A 15333-nucleotide genomic window follows, 5' to 3' on the forward strand; every position below is an offset into this window, starting at 1 on the left:
CGACATCCTTTCTGACAACCTTTTAAGTACACTTCAGGGCAGAAGGGGTGAAAGTAGTAGGCTGCTCCCGGAAGTGATGTCAGAGGTCTTATTTTGTCCTCTGTTTTGTGGAGGAAAGAGAAGAAGGAGTAAATGGCCTTGTAACCCACCCTGCACTTATGTGCAATGGTTTGGGTGGTACAATGGTCAGCACTTCTGGGTCAGGCCTGGTTACTGTTTAGTTGGAGTTTATATTTTCTCCCTTTGCATGTGGGGGGTGACTTTGCTGCACCCATTTCCCTCCCACATCTCACATATGCACTTTACTGGTAACTGTACGCTGATGCCACGTGAGTGCGGCCTGTCGTGAACTTCTGCCCAAGTCAGAGTTGCTTCTTGCATTGTGCCAGATAACGCAATATGAGTGGTGGCCCTGAGGACCCTGAACTGGCTTAATGGGTTCAGTAATAGCTGGGTGAGTTCATTTTTCTATAGCTATACAGAGATCCTGATGCCTTCCATTTCATACCTGTACTGTCTAAGAGAGAGAGACAACATATTTTTCTGACAAGAGAGGACCAGGAAAGTCAAATATCAAGTCAGATTAGATCTAGGAAGTCTAATAGTACTGTCGTTGAAGCCTAAAAGCTAACCAAAAGACCAAGTCTTAAAGCTGGAAAGAAATATTGAGAAACAAAAGAAATCTTAACTACAAGCGTAAATCAATAATCATCCACACTTTTGTGATCATTTTGTTTGGGTTGGCTGTGCAGCTTTCCCTGCTCACAAGCGGAAACACACTGAGTCAGTGATCACAGTGGTGAAGTTACGACCTTGATCAGTCAGCACCTCTTGTTATTTTCTAGGAGTAAACATGGCAGCAATAAGCAGTGATCAGCTTTTTAGTGGCTGGAGGTGTATCAGGAGCCGAAATTCAGAGAAAGCTTTCTGCACAATATGGGGACCACGGAGGAGTGTTTATTAATAGATTGTGAGGTTCAAGGATGATCGGACAAGCATTAAGCACAAAAACAGGAGTAGGATGCTCATCCACTTCCAATACCGATGACAATATTGAGCAAGCCTGTAATAATAATAATAATTCACTCACTACTCAAAGTACTCTCCACACAGGGAGGACCCGAGACCTGAAACCATGATCTCCTTACGCCATGATTCTGACAAGCTGATGAGGATTTCAGAAATTGGTTCATTTTCAACCCATAAAAAATTGATCACTGTTCACTGCTTTTCTTTGCTGCAAAAAGAGGGTGGAGCTGCCATATTTACAACAAGAGAAACTGACTAATCAAGTCTAAAATTTACCACTGTGACCACAGACACTCTGTGTTTCCACATGTGAGCGGGTAACGCTGTACAGCCAACCACAAAAAAATGATACGCAAGTGCAGATAATTATTGACTTACCTTTGAGGAACCGCTAACCCAACATACATGAAATTATCCAATTCTCAAATATTTGCAAGATTTCAATCGCATCAACCTTCATGCAGTCACTACACGCAGCTCACCCCCAGGTCCTTCTTGGAAAGATTACCTTGACACCAACCAATTTGAAATGTACACAAAATGTTGGCGTTTATAACAAAACAATATGGAGATATTATATATATAATGGTAAATATACAGAGGCTTTCTGGAACAAAATTATTGTTACCATCAAATTCCTTGGATAAGAAAACCCCAAACCTAGTGTATACCTTTAATAAAACTCAATCAGAATAATTATTCAAAATTAAAAGAAATCACCTGATCATCACAGCACCATAAGGAGCTGTGCACGTGTGGACCATGAGACTCGGAGTGGCAGTGTGCCAGGCTGGTCTACATGATCCTCTTGATGCTTCTTTATGGCACAAGGCCCATTGCTTAATAACTGGTTGGTAATGTTTACAGCGTGGAGAGGTGTGTCTGAATCCTTCTCCTGCCACGGCTCACAATTACCTGCCTGACAGCATTTGCTGTGGAATCTGAGACTGTAAAGCAGCTGGGATCAACAGTGGGGAAAAAAATACTATCTGCTGCCTTAATTCCAGTGAAAAGATGGGTTTGGGAGGGGGCAGTGTTTAGGTGGCAGTGAATTAATTCTAGCAAGGTTCAGCAACCTAGGGATCAAAGCACAGACAGCCATCTCTCCCCAGGTTATCTGGGTGTTACCTGCTGCTAGGGAGCCACACATGGAGGCATCATCAAATTAAAATGTATGTTGCTTCTTTATCTGTATTTGTTTTTGTATTCTCTGTTGAGGTTTTTTTTTTTTGGAAATATGGTGCTAATGGCCTTCATTGTGGTGGACAACATTATCACAGTCAATGATCGGAAAGCAGGAGGGTCTGACTGCCATCTGTTTTTTAGCTGGCTCCAGAAAAGAACATAAGAGTTGAGATTCAGAAAGAAAATAAGACAGATATGGGAGCATGCAATTCTATGAATGACAAACATCTAATCACCACTTTAGTCAAGGTGAGCGGGAAAACAGGCAGGCAAATGATGACAGCAGCTTCTACGTGAATGTCAGGAAATGAAAACGCTCTGTGTTGCCTGACACAAGTAAGCACCACTTTCGGAATAGCAGTCTCGCTCCAGGCTGTCATCCCACAATGCACCTTGTCTACTGGATACTTTTCAACTTTACCAATTCACTAATACACAACTATGTATAGTTGTTCATTAAAGTGCCTACATAAATAAAATGGGTTTTTCTTCTGTTTCTGTGTTCACTGTGTCCTCTCAGGAGCATAAGAGGGCACAGAGGTGGTTTAGGACACAGAGGTGGATTGGTCCTCCCAAGATAACTTGGCTCTTTGTGGGTATTTTTTTAAAGCAGTGTTTAATGAAGTGGAAACATAGATTGGTCTCTGTATGTTTAGCTACGTGCACACACATGCACACGCATTGGTGCTGACAGCACTCATTTGGCTGCCTATCAGTGACACTATAATACAAGAAACATATTTGAAAGTCGATGTGCAAGGAGACTTTGTGGTTTTGTTCTCTATGAAGGGTGTTGTACAAAACAGACTGACTGACTGAACATTTAAACTTGTTAAATGACTATTAATAAAGCAAAAGACAACTGCAAGTATGTTTGCATATAATGGCTTTAAAATCTACAAAGTATCTGTTCATCCATCCATCCATTATCCAACCCACTATATCCTAACTACAGGTCACGGGGGTCTGCTGGAGCCAATCCCAACCAACACAGGGCGCAAGGCAGGAAACAAACCCCGGGCAGGGCGCCAGCCCACCACAGGCATCTATCTATCTATCTATCTATCTATCTATCTATCTATCTATCTATCTGTCTGTCTGTCTGTCTGTCTGTCTGTCTGTGACATACACAGCTACAAGAACCTGTCTTTCTATGAAATTTGGTAGTAGCTTTAGAATTTAGTCCACCAGTCGTTCATTTTTTTCACCTTGGTGTCAAAGTGATTTTCAATGCCACCTTCCTCATCCCTTTCAATGAACTCTACCATGTTTTACTAATACCGTGCAGGATCCAGGCTGGAGTGTAAGGCCCTTTGCCTTATTACGTTGTTATTCTGTTGAAGAAGCTATAATGGAAGCATATGTTTGAGAGGAATTAAGTTTTTAAAGTTACCATTTGAAAACCAGGGAAACAAACAACCCTTGGCTTCGGAAGACATGTCCCAGTCAAGTGTAATCCCAGGCTTACGAGCTGTCAGTCACTTTCTACGCCTCAATGGACAGGTAGAAGGAGAGTCAGCATACACTGAGCTATTTAGGACCTGTTGGCTCCCCCACTCCAGACCGACAGCTGAATTTGAATTATGACGCTCATATTACATCTCTTTATAGCTGCCAAATCTAACTTGGATTACCAGCGTAGTTTACAAAAGCCAATTCTGAGTAATCTTTCGGTTGGTATATTTGGCCTCAGGACCCTCGGTACTGGTATTTTCTTGGACTGCTAAATACGAGGTAAGAATGGAATTTTGTTTTATGAATTACTTAGAAATAGGAATAAGAAAACAAAAAAAAAACATACTATATGATCATGTATGTAACCTGGATAACCCTAAATAAATAAAAATCTGAAGCATTCCAGGAGGCAGGCTGTGTGGCATGGTGCTTAGGGCTTTGGAGTTCAAGCTCTGAGTTTGTGGACTCAAATCCCACTACTGACACTGTGTGACCGTGAGCTTCAATTGGAAAAAAAAACAAAAGGATTGTAACAAATTGTACCTCAGGTACAAATGAATAAAGGTGACAACCAAGTAATAATTATAGGAGGTTGACTTTGGGTTTAAGGTGCTTTAAGCAGCATATCTAATACATCACTTTGTCCCTCCACTGTCATTTTTATAGTGTTTTTTTCCGAACAATTCTATCTAAGCTCAGTCCTGCGCTCTTCCATTCGCCCATACAGGCACACCACAGTGTAAGGAATGGGCCATCAATCATGAAGACCCTTCAGTCAGAAACTAAAACAAAAGAAAATGATGGTTCCAAAAGTAACCTTTACAATATGTGGTAGACTTGGGGTCATTTGTTATTGTACATTGCTGGTATTTTGTTGTTAATTCTGTCTTTTAAGATATTGGTGAGGGTGAATGACCTGTAGATAAATACAAAGACATGCAAATGGTTTAATGCATTCAGACAGCGAACGACTCTCCCTGCCATGTTGATAAAGTGGATTCTTTTATGAAAGTGAATACCTACTATGTTTTATTAAAGCACCTTATGGTTTATCATATTTCTTGCTTTTATGTGTTCCTTAGCACTTTATTTGTTTATTTTTATTACATTGTGTGTGTGGAGTCCAGATATTATGTTTGCATTGGTTTTCCTCCTTGTTCTCCTACCACACTCCCAAGACCTGGGAGTTAAGACAATTGACAAATCAATATTGGCTCCCTTGAGAGTGTGAGTGTTGAGTGTGGGTGTGTGTGAGCGAGCAGTAGTATAGACTGGTGCTCTGTCCAAGGCTGCATCATGCCCTGCACTCAGTGCTGCCAAGATAGGCTAAAGCCCCTTGCAACCCTGAATTGGATTAAGCAGGTGGGGGAATGGTATGATAAGCTGTACTATATATCCCAGGGTTTCACAGTGGTCATCACTTTGGTATTTCATTCCCAGAGAGAAGAGTTTATTTCTGTGTCCTCTTTTGTCCATGTCAGTCCACATAACTTTTTCAGTTTTGTCCCACAGTGGAGTGAGCTAGAGTGTGGGTCCATATATGAATGTACTCCATAAAGGATTAGTGTCCAGTACAGGCTTGGTGCAAACTTGCTCCCTTGATGATCCTGGAAGAAAGAAAATCAATAGATGGGTGGATATCTGACCCTTTCATCAAATTCCTTGTGCAGAGTTTCTGTTGTCATTGCAAAACACTGGCACTCTCAGGTTTTATTGTCCACTCTAGGGAGAAATTCTAAATACATTAACCAGAATTCGCTTATTCCAGTAGAAGGTTTCAGTAGGTAAGATAATATCAGAGGCCTGGATAGGACTCATGAATGAACTGGTCATCTTTCTGCATGTGCTTTTACATTAACCTCCTTAGCGTTACGTTTTTTCTCAAACGAAAACATGTAAAAAGCATTATATTTTTTGATTTGAAAAATGATATTTTTATTAAGTTTTATCTTTTTTACGGTAAGACATGCAAAACACTAAACGTACAAAGTCAGAAGTGTAGAAAGTATTATAATGATACAAATAATAATAATAAGGATGATGATGAATAATAACAATGGCAATATGAACAGCACACTGCACAAGTGCAGTGACACTTTCAGATTCCCAGAATCACTCTCAGTTTCACTGACTGTTTCAGTTTCACTGCCTCAAGACAGATTCAGTTCATCATTACTGCTGAAAAGAGGCATCTCTTACAAGACGGCATTATGAGACTAGGAGAAGATGCATCTACACCAGTGCCCAGGTAACATTTGGCCCTGACACTTACGCAAGACACACCTATACTGCTGCCCGAGTAACTCTTGGCACTAACGGTGTTGGCACTTTTACATCCTAAGTAATAGTAGTCTAACACTAATAACTAATAAGGTTAATAAGATGTTATCTATCATGATATGTGAAGTACAAGTCAAGGGATGTTATGCTTAAGATATGTAATGCACTAGAGAAACCTCACCTGCAGTACTGTGTGTAGTTTTGGTCTCCATATTACAAGAAAGACATAGCAGCACTGGAGCAGATCCAGAGAATAGCAGCTAGGCTGATTTCAGGACATGAGATATGGGCTATGATGAGACATTGAAGGAGCTGAACCTTTTCAGTTTAAGCAAACAGAAATTGAGAGATGACATGATCAAGTGTTTTTAAACTAGGAAGGGAATTAGTACAGTGGATCCCGGCTTAGAAAGTTGTTAAGGGCAGATTTCGCACAAACATTACAAAGTTTGTCTTCACTCAGAGAACCACTGACACTTGGAATAAATGGCCAAGTAGTGTGGTGAAGAGTAGGTCTTTGGGAACCTTCAAATGTTGACCTGATGTTATTTTGGACAAATGCATTGGGCCGAATGGCCTGTTATTGTGACAATTTTTCTAATGTTCTAATTGGGATATGTTTTTTGCTTTGTTTCCTCCAACTTACAGCGAAAACTTGGGGGTTGGTGGCAGGATTGGCACTCCAGCCACCGTCAAAATCCTCACACTGTTCCAGTGTGGTGCTGAGGTGTCACCCGCTGTAATCGTGTCCCAATCCTGGTGGTTCGTCATGTGGTGGGTGTGGCAACTCGTGATCAGCACATGCTCCCAACCTCCTCCACCATCTCCTTGTGATTTTCATTCATCTCTAAATTCAACATTATTCTCACATGTACTCAAGAGAGTGAAATTATTGCCTACATTCCTGACCAGCATGTCAAGAATTCTACTATGCTGCATGCAGTGCCATGATTACAAAATATTAATAGTCAGGGACAATCGGGTATATCCTGTGTGTCGCTCTTTCGAGAGATGTTTCATCAGTCATCTCTAGGCGTGTGTAGTTCTGCTATGAGGAGTATTCCTCATTTCTGTCTGTACCTTCAGTGCTCACTTTGCCCCCAGGTCTGAGCAGCATACAGTGACAGACTGCTCAACACAGCTGGGTTTCCTGGATCTATTATGATATACATGTATTTTCTCATCTAGTCTGGTTGCCATACATTGCTTCATGTCTGATTTACCTTATTGCTTAGACTTTCCTTTTGTGCAATTTATTTTGTAATGTTCTTTCAGGCCTATTTTTGAAATTCATAGCCCTCGCTTGTTTTCTGATCTGTGAACTGAACCTTGTAATGTATGGTCAACTCTGAATCTGTCCTTATCCTTACAATTTACCCAGAAATGTATCCTCTTATGCCAGAGATGCAAAGGCAGAGTTTAACAGGGCAAAGAGATGAGCATCATGGTCACAATTCGGTAGTTCACTACTGTAGTATCTACAACGGGGTTTCAGTTGTATTTAATGGTAATAGGTCGTGGATGGTTTGCAAAGTGTGTCACGGTGTGTTGGTGAAGGGTAGATTAAGCAATTGACATTGCTCCTCCATTCCCCTACCCCACTCTTATGATCAATAACTAAACATTCTTTAACTGGGAAAATGTTAAGCTAATTCTCTGTTAATCTCCAAGGGGAATCTCACCTAACCGTTTAGATGATTGTCCATGATAATTCAAGGAGAAACCATTCTGCCAATTAGAGCATTTAACAAGGAATGGGTCTGTAGATGCTAAGAAGGGCAAGACTGGGTTTAAGAAACCCTGATTTAGAAAATCAGAATAGGCAAAACCCAAAATGTTACCCAAAAGCCAGAATCCGTAATATCTGAAATTCATTGACCTTTACTACCATTACACACTGATTGTTGTTGTTTATTTATTCACAAGCTTGGACAACCAACAATAACAAGCTGCTATCTTCAATCCAGGTGGCACAATGGCATCATGCATCATACTTTCTGCAGTCTTGAGGTAGCAACAGGGAACAGTCAATAACAATATGACAATCACCACAGAAAAAATACACAAAATGGCGGTATCAATGATCATGCACAAAATGGTTACACAAAAGTGTTAACAAAAGTGAAAACAAGAATAATAATATTATGCATAAAATTGGGTAAAGAACTGGATTTGGCATGTTTGAAAACCTCCAAATCATCAGATCCAATAAAACGTAGTGCTGCAGGAGGCCAGTAGTCATGTTTCCTGATAAAATTAACCATAGGGTCAATCCTGCCATCCTCTAGTATGGTTAATTCTGTGGGTGAACAATTTACACCTACAGTACTTACTGACCAGGCTACCATTAGTCAGCTTTGTAGTTAAGGAATGCAAGTGCTGCTGTGCCTCCTGCATGCAGATTGGATACCTAAACATGACTGTCAAGGACTTAAACACTATCAGGCTGTCTTGGGGTGACATTCACCTGGCAAAATTGGAAGTATCACATTCAAAATAAGTGTAATTTACCTGCTCCCATGCCTCACTGGGTGGCACACCAACATTTGGTAAGATTTCTTACCATTATGTTCACCAACATCACAAATGCCTTGAATTTAAATCATCTTGTACCTCATAGTCTTGCCTTACTATCTTGAGTTGATTTTGTGTTGTTTTCCCATTTGCCTTGTAATTGATCCAGTGCTTCTACTTGTTGTAAAGGTGCTATTTAAAAGATTGACTAATTAAAACTTTATGTTTTTATTATGTAGTTATTATTATATTTTTTGTTTGCAGGACACAAGCATCTGAGTTGAGTGAACTGATTGAAAGACTGCAGAAGGATGCTGACCAAGTGGAGAAGAACATCATCGACTGTGACGATAAGATACGAAAGGTCTCTTGTTTTAAAATGCCATCTCAGTGTGTTCCTTCACCATTCCCTCCCTCTACTAAATGAGCTCCTCACCTCAAATTGTTCTCTTTCTGACCAGGATGTCCCTCATTGTAACTCCTGGTTGTCCTTATTTATCCATTATCCATCCCTCTATATCCAAACTACAGGGTCATGCGGGTATGCTGGAGCCAATCCCAGTGAACCCGGGTCTCCTAACTTTGAGACAGCAGCGCCACCCACTGCGCCACCATGCCGCCCCCTTCTTATCCCCTTCTCTAGAAGTGAAATTGAAGCTAAAGCAAACAGAAGCAAATCAGCTTGGCCATTGTGTACTGTTGTCACACTTGAGTGTTGTGATTTGTTCTCCACAATGTTCTTTTGTCTTTATTTGTTTTGAAAAATGCTTTGGAAAGCATCTAGTGATGGTGGTGGCTGCTATAAAATTTATCACCAGTGTGGCCAGCTATTCCTTGTTCATTTAAATGGCAAAGCTGAAATGGGTAAAAATTTCCTGAGTGAAAGTATTACTTCGTAAAGCTCCCTCTTTTTGTTTTGTAGGACATTGAGAGAATTCGTGGAGGGAAGCAATACCAATACTACGATGACATTGAGGGCAAGATTGCAGAGTCAAACAAGTTGCTGAAAGTTCTGGAGGTTTCTGCTTCTGATGCCCACAAACTGAAACATCCACAGGCTGCGATGATAGAGGAGGAGTGAGTTGCTCTTGGTCATCTTCAAAGTCTTACTGTGTGGCTTAGGGAGAGACTGACAGCACATGGACACAGGGTGGTGCAGCACTGTAATGGCATTGGTGCCAGCTCTTTCCTGTGGGAATGCCAACATCATGTAGTGTTGGTGCACATTTGAATGAAATCCTAGCATTATAACACTAAAACAGCAAACCCTGAGATAAGAAAAGTATCACACAGTATAGATAGATACACAGAACTTTTTTTGTCACCAGGAGGAAATTTGGATTTTTACAGAAGCTGTTTAGATAGATAGATAGATAGATAGATAGATAGATAGATAGATAGATAGATAGATAGATAGATAGATAGATAGATAGACACAAGGTGGTCTAAATACACACCAGCATGACTAAAAAGGAAGACATATAAAAAAAAAATGAAAACCTCTAATTTGGCATTCCCATTCTCAGTGAGGCCTTATGCAGACGTATTGCTGTTGGTATAAATGAGCCCAAGTAGCATTTCTTCACACACTTCTGCTGAATAATTCAATGGCTGAAAGTCTTTAGCGTTAGTGTGTCAGAGAGAGGATGTGCAGCATTGTTCCTAATGGCACTCAGTTTTGTTTTAATTCTCTCTTCGCTGCTAGCTCCATGAGGTCCAGAGTATACCACATAACTGAGCCTGCCCTTTTAAATATGCTTGTTGATCCTGTAGTCGTCTCTTAAAGTGACGTTACCACCCCAGCACACCACAGAGTAGAAAACTGCACTGGCTGTCATAGAGATAAAGAAAATGTGAAGGATGTTACGACCCACTTTAAGGAAACACAGTCTCCTAAGGAAAAACATTCTGCTCTGTTCTTTCATATATAGTTCCTCTGTGTTCCGAGACCAGTCCGACTTGTCATTTATGTGGACCCCCAAGTACTTGTAGGAGTGGACCATCTCTACACCCACTCCTTGAACAGTGACTGGACATGGAGGCTGTTTGGTGCTGCGAAAGTCAATAACCAGTTCCTTGGTTTTGCTGACGTTAAGATGTAGACAATGCACTTTACATCAAGAAACAAAGTTCTCCACCTGCCTCCTATACTGCACCTCATCCCCCTTATCAATAAACCCCATAAGTGCAGAGTCACCTGAAAATTTCTGCAGGTGAAATGACTTGATGTTATATTTACAGTCTGAGTTGTATAGAGTGAAGAGAAAATGACACAGGACTGTTCTTTGTGGTGCTCCGGTGTTGCTGACATTGATACCAGAAACCAAGTCCTTGAGCCTCACAAACTGAAGTCTGCCTGACAGATCTCCAGGACACCATAGGCTCATCCACCTGCATATCTCTGAGTTTACCCCTTATCAGGGATGGCTGAATGGTACATAAGGTGCTGGGGAAGTCAAAAAACATCATCCTCACAGTGCTGACAGCTTTGTGCAGGTGAAAATTGTCCAATAGACAAAATGCAGTGGGTCCAGGTGGTCTACCACAAGAGAATTCATATAGTCAAGGGCCAACCTCTCTAAGATCTTCATGATGTTACACCAGTGTCACTGGCCTGTAGACACTTGGTGAAGAGGTGCCTGCCTTCTATGGAACAGGAACAAAACAGGATGTTTTCATCTTCTAATACTTTTTTATATGCATAAAAACAGAGCAGTATATACAGTATACTATATTTGTGTACACAATATATACAGTATCAAATTTGTATTTTATCTTTGTTTATTTGGAGGCATTGTAATGTTAAATAGTGTTGCTATGAGCAAATAAACTACTCAGATAATTACTTTTAATAATAATTTTGTTTGGAGGCATAAGCATTTTGCATACAACTCTATCTATCTATCTATCTATCTATCTATCTATCTATCTATCTATCTATCTATCTATCAATTGTGGAAATAAAGAAGATAGAGACGGCCCAAAGAGTTGGGGTTTAAGCATGATAACCCCATTTAAAAGCTGAAGGCTGTAAAAATAAAGACTTAAGCCTAGAAAAGGCCAAACATATTCTCCAAGAGAGAAGTGTCATTCCTGAGGGAGTCTCTATCTTCTATAAATGCCCATCCTGAAATGAACAGCCACTTCCAGTGGGCAATGTATTGAAATACAGGCCTCCCACAAGGGGCAGTTTTCCTTGTGGTGGACAGGAAGTGAGGTCATTCTTCATCTGGCTGGCATCCCTCTAAATTGCATAATTTAAAAGAGGTTGTGTTAACAACTGCACCCCATGGTATTGTTTTTGGACCCCTGAAAATATCCCCTAAGTACACTTGCTTGATTGGATAGATAGATAGATAGATAGATAGATAGATAGATAGATAGATAGATAGATAGATAGATAGATAGATGCTTACATCCAGTTTCTATAGAAAGGTAAGAACTCCAAATTCAGGTGTGGTAGTCAAAGTGTGTACCTCCTAACCCCTTTTCTCAGCTAGCCCTCTACTGAATCATGTTCATCACATTCTATTAAGTCTCCTAACCACACTTTTTTTTGTTTAATTAGCATCAGGCAGCTGAAACAGCGCATCCTCAAACTGCAGGCTGAGTGTGACAGAACCTACAAGACATCTCAGACAGATAACATTCCACGGATTGACTGGGTGAAGATAATTGACGAGAAACAGGTAAGCTTTTTTGGAAAAGGTCAGGGGTCCATCTTCTCATTTCATTCAAAGTTGTGTCATCTCCACACCAATCTGGGATTGAGTGAAACCCTGTCTTCTTACATCAGTACTTGACACTTCGCTAACCTTACCCAAGACCCAGACCCTTCTGCTGAAATGTACCTACTTTGACTCACCATCAACAACCATTTCCCACAGCTCCGTATTCATCATCAGGCCAGACAGTGTAGAGTTGAAACAGATGTGCTTACGTTTCAGTGAGACTCTAGGAGGACCCTTAATTTACCTGTTTTGTTGAGGGGTTATGCATTCTTGGAAATTGAACTGGACTGATAGAAAACTTCTGCTTCCTTGCCTGGATGCTGTATGCCTACTTGTTCTCCCTTTGTCTGTGTGGCTTTTTCTCCAGTTTCTTCCAATATTCCAAAGACTGTCAGGTTAAGTTCAATGGTTTTTAAAATGAAATAAGTGGCTTCAGTGATTGGATGTACTGCACATATAAAGTAAGTACAATGTGAGAGAAAGATACAAAGTATCAATAAGCAACCCACTCACAAGACCTCAACACCCTCTTACATGAACCCATTCTTTCTGTGTAGTTGGGTCAATGGCTTTAAGTGTGCAGAGAGGCTACTTGCCCATCAGAGCAATCTTTTCTAAACGTGTACCCTCAAATCAAGAGGAAATTAGAATTAATTTTTGAGATCAGGAATTTTACTGTTTTGGAGGCTTTGAAGGATCACATTTTCTAATGTGACTTTACTGCTCACATAACACTTTTTAAAATTAATAACACAAAGTACAGGTTTTGTGTGCTCCAGTAAAAGCAAGAGTCCAGCCTGTAAATGGGCAACTATGGTAATAAAACACAATGGAAACAAACAAGTGTGGAGAAGATAAGCTAACAAAAAATCAATGATGTAGATAAAAAAGCATTCCTTCTGCAGTGGTCAAGGTGCTTCCTGACATGCCAATATCACAGAAAAGTCAAACAAATGGGACATAAATGATTAATTATTTTCAAACCTATCTTGCTAATAACTTACTACAAGCACACAGTCTCACCCATGTGAAACTGTCACTTCCTTGCTGTTTTTATACCTGCCTAGTGCACATTTCTGAGTTTGGTCCTGGACAGCAGTGCATGGAGGACCTGATAGCAATCAGACCTCTGCTACCTCCATTTATAAGCAAACCGGCAAAAAATGTAGTGAAGTGAGAATTGCAGTGCATTCTAAAATAATAATAATATCTCGATATAGATAGTGTGGAAAGCGTCCCGGACACCGATGGTTCACCCAACACACGTTTATTATACGTAATTCTCTATTTACAAGTGCCACACAACCCCAAAACTCTCCCAAAGTCCAGGCCTCACAATGCCTTTCTTTCTTTAGGTCCACCTCCACTCCTTTCCTCCCGAGCTCCGTCTTTCTTCCTCCTGACTCAAGCCATCGAATGGAGGGAGACGGCCCCTTTTATACACACCCGGACATGTTCCAGGTGCCTCCCGATTAGCTTTCTCCAGCACTCCCCAGTGTGGCGGAAGTACTGGCTGTGCACCCGGAAGCACTCCGGGTGTCCCTGGTCGTCTTCCCCCCAGCACTTCAGGGTGTGGCAGAAGTGCTGAGGATCAGCGCTCTCCAGGCATCGGGGCGCCCCCTGGCGGTGACCATGGACCCCTATAGTGTTGAGCTTCCAAGCTCAGTTCCTGTGGTCTCCAAAGCCACCAGGGCGGTCGCCCCCTCGTGGTCTGAAGGAGGCGTAATCCCTCTGCCACCCCCACCTGCTTGCCGCAGTAGATAGATAGATAGATACAGTGCATCCGGAAAGTATTCACAGCGCATCACTTTTTCCACATTTTGTTATGTTACAGCCTTATTCCAAAATTGAATAAATTCATTTTTTCCCCTCAGAATTCTACACACAACACCCCATAATGACAATGTGAAAAAAGTTTACTTGAGGTTTTTGCAAATTTATTAAAAATAAAAAAACTGAGAAATCACATGTACATAAGTGTTCACAGCCTATGCTCAATATTTTGTCGATGCACCTTTGGCAGCAATTACAGCCTCAAGTCTTTTTGAATATGATGCCACAAACCTGGCACACCTATCCTTGGCCAGTTTCGCCCATTCCTCTTTGCAGCACCTCTCAAGCCCCATCAGGTTGGATAGGAAGCGTTGGTGCACAGCCATTTTAAGATCTCTCCAGAGATGTTCAATCGGATTCAAGTCTGGGCTCTGGCTGGGCCATTCAAGAACATTCAGAGTTGTCCTGAAGCCACTCCTTTGATATCTTGGCTGTGTGCTTAGGGTCGTTGTCCTGCTGAAAGATGAACCGTCACCCCAGTCTGAGGTCAAGAGCGATCTGGAGCAGGTTTTCATCCAGGATATCTCTGTACATTGCTGCAGTCATCTTTCCCTTTATCCTGACTAGTCTCCCAGTTCCTGCCGCTGAAAAACATCCCCACAGCATGATGCTGCCACCACCATGCTTCACTGTAGGGATGGTATTGGCCTGGTGATGAGCGGTGCCTGGTTTCCTCCAAACGTGACGCCTGGCATTCACACCAAAGAGTTCAATCTTTGTCTCATCAGACCAGAGAATTTTGTTTCTCATGGTCTGAGAGTCCTTCAGGTGCCTTTTGGCAAACTCCAGGTGGGCTGCCATGTGCCTTTTACTAAGGAGTGGCTTCCGTCTGGCCACTCTACCATACAGGCCTGATTGGTGGATTGCTGCAGAGATCGTTGTCCTTCTGGAAGGTTCTCCTCTCTCCACAGGGGACTTTTAGAGCTCTGACAGAGTGACCATCTGGTTCTTGGTCACCTCCCTGACTAAGGCCCTTCTCCCCCGATCGCTCAGTTTAGATGGCCGGCCAGCTCTAGGAAGAGTCCTGGTGGTTTCGAACTTCTTCCACTTACGAATGATGGAGGCCACTGTGCTCATTGGGACCTTCAAAGCAGCAGAAATTTTCTGTAACCTTCCCCAGATTTGTGCCTCGAGACAATCCTGTCTCGGAGGTCTACAGACAATTCCTTTGACTTCATGCTTGGTTTGTGCTCTGACATGAACTGTCAACTGTGGGACCTTCTATAGACAGGTGTGTGCTTTTCCAAATCATGTCCAATCAACTGAATTTACCACAGGTGGACTCCAATGAAGCTGCAGAAACATC

General features: G+C 41.6%; 1 protein-coding gene across 2 annotated transcripts in view; it reads left to right on the plus strand.

Annotated features, from left to right (window-relative positions):
• The window catches only part of ppl (periplakin), a 100791-nt gene that overhangs the window by 36238 nt on the left and 49220 nt on the right, over positions 1–15333 (plus strand). For both annotated transcript variants that reach the window (XM_039776304.1, XM_039776303.1), the window contains exons 2-4: positions 8728–8827; positions 9386–9540; positions 12032–12152. In XM_039776304.1, the coding sequence (XP_039632238.1) occupies positions 8728–8827; positions 9386–9540; positions 12032–12152 (376 nt within the window). The remainder of the gene's footprint in view (positions 1–8727; positions 8828–9385; positions 9541–12031; positions 12153–15333) is intronic.

This window comes from Polypterus senegalus, chromosome 13, assembly GCF_016835505.1.
Source record: "Polypterus senegalus isolate Bchr_013 chromosome 13, ASM1683550v1, whole genome shotgun sequence".
Taxonomy (NCBI): domain Eukaryota; kingdom Metazoa; phylum Chordata; class Cladistia; order Polypteriformes; family Polypteridae; genus Polypterus; species Polypterus senegalus.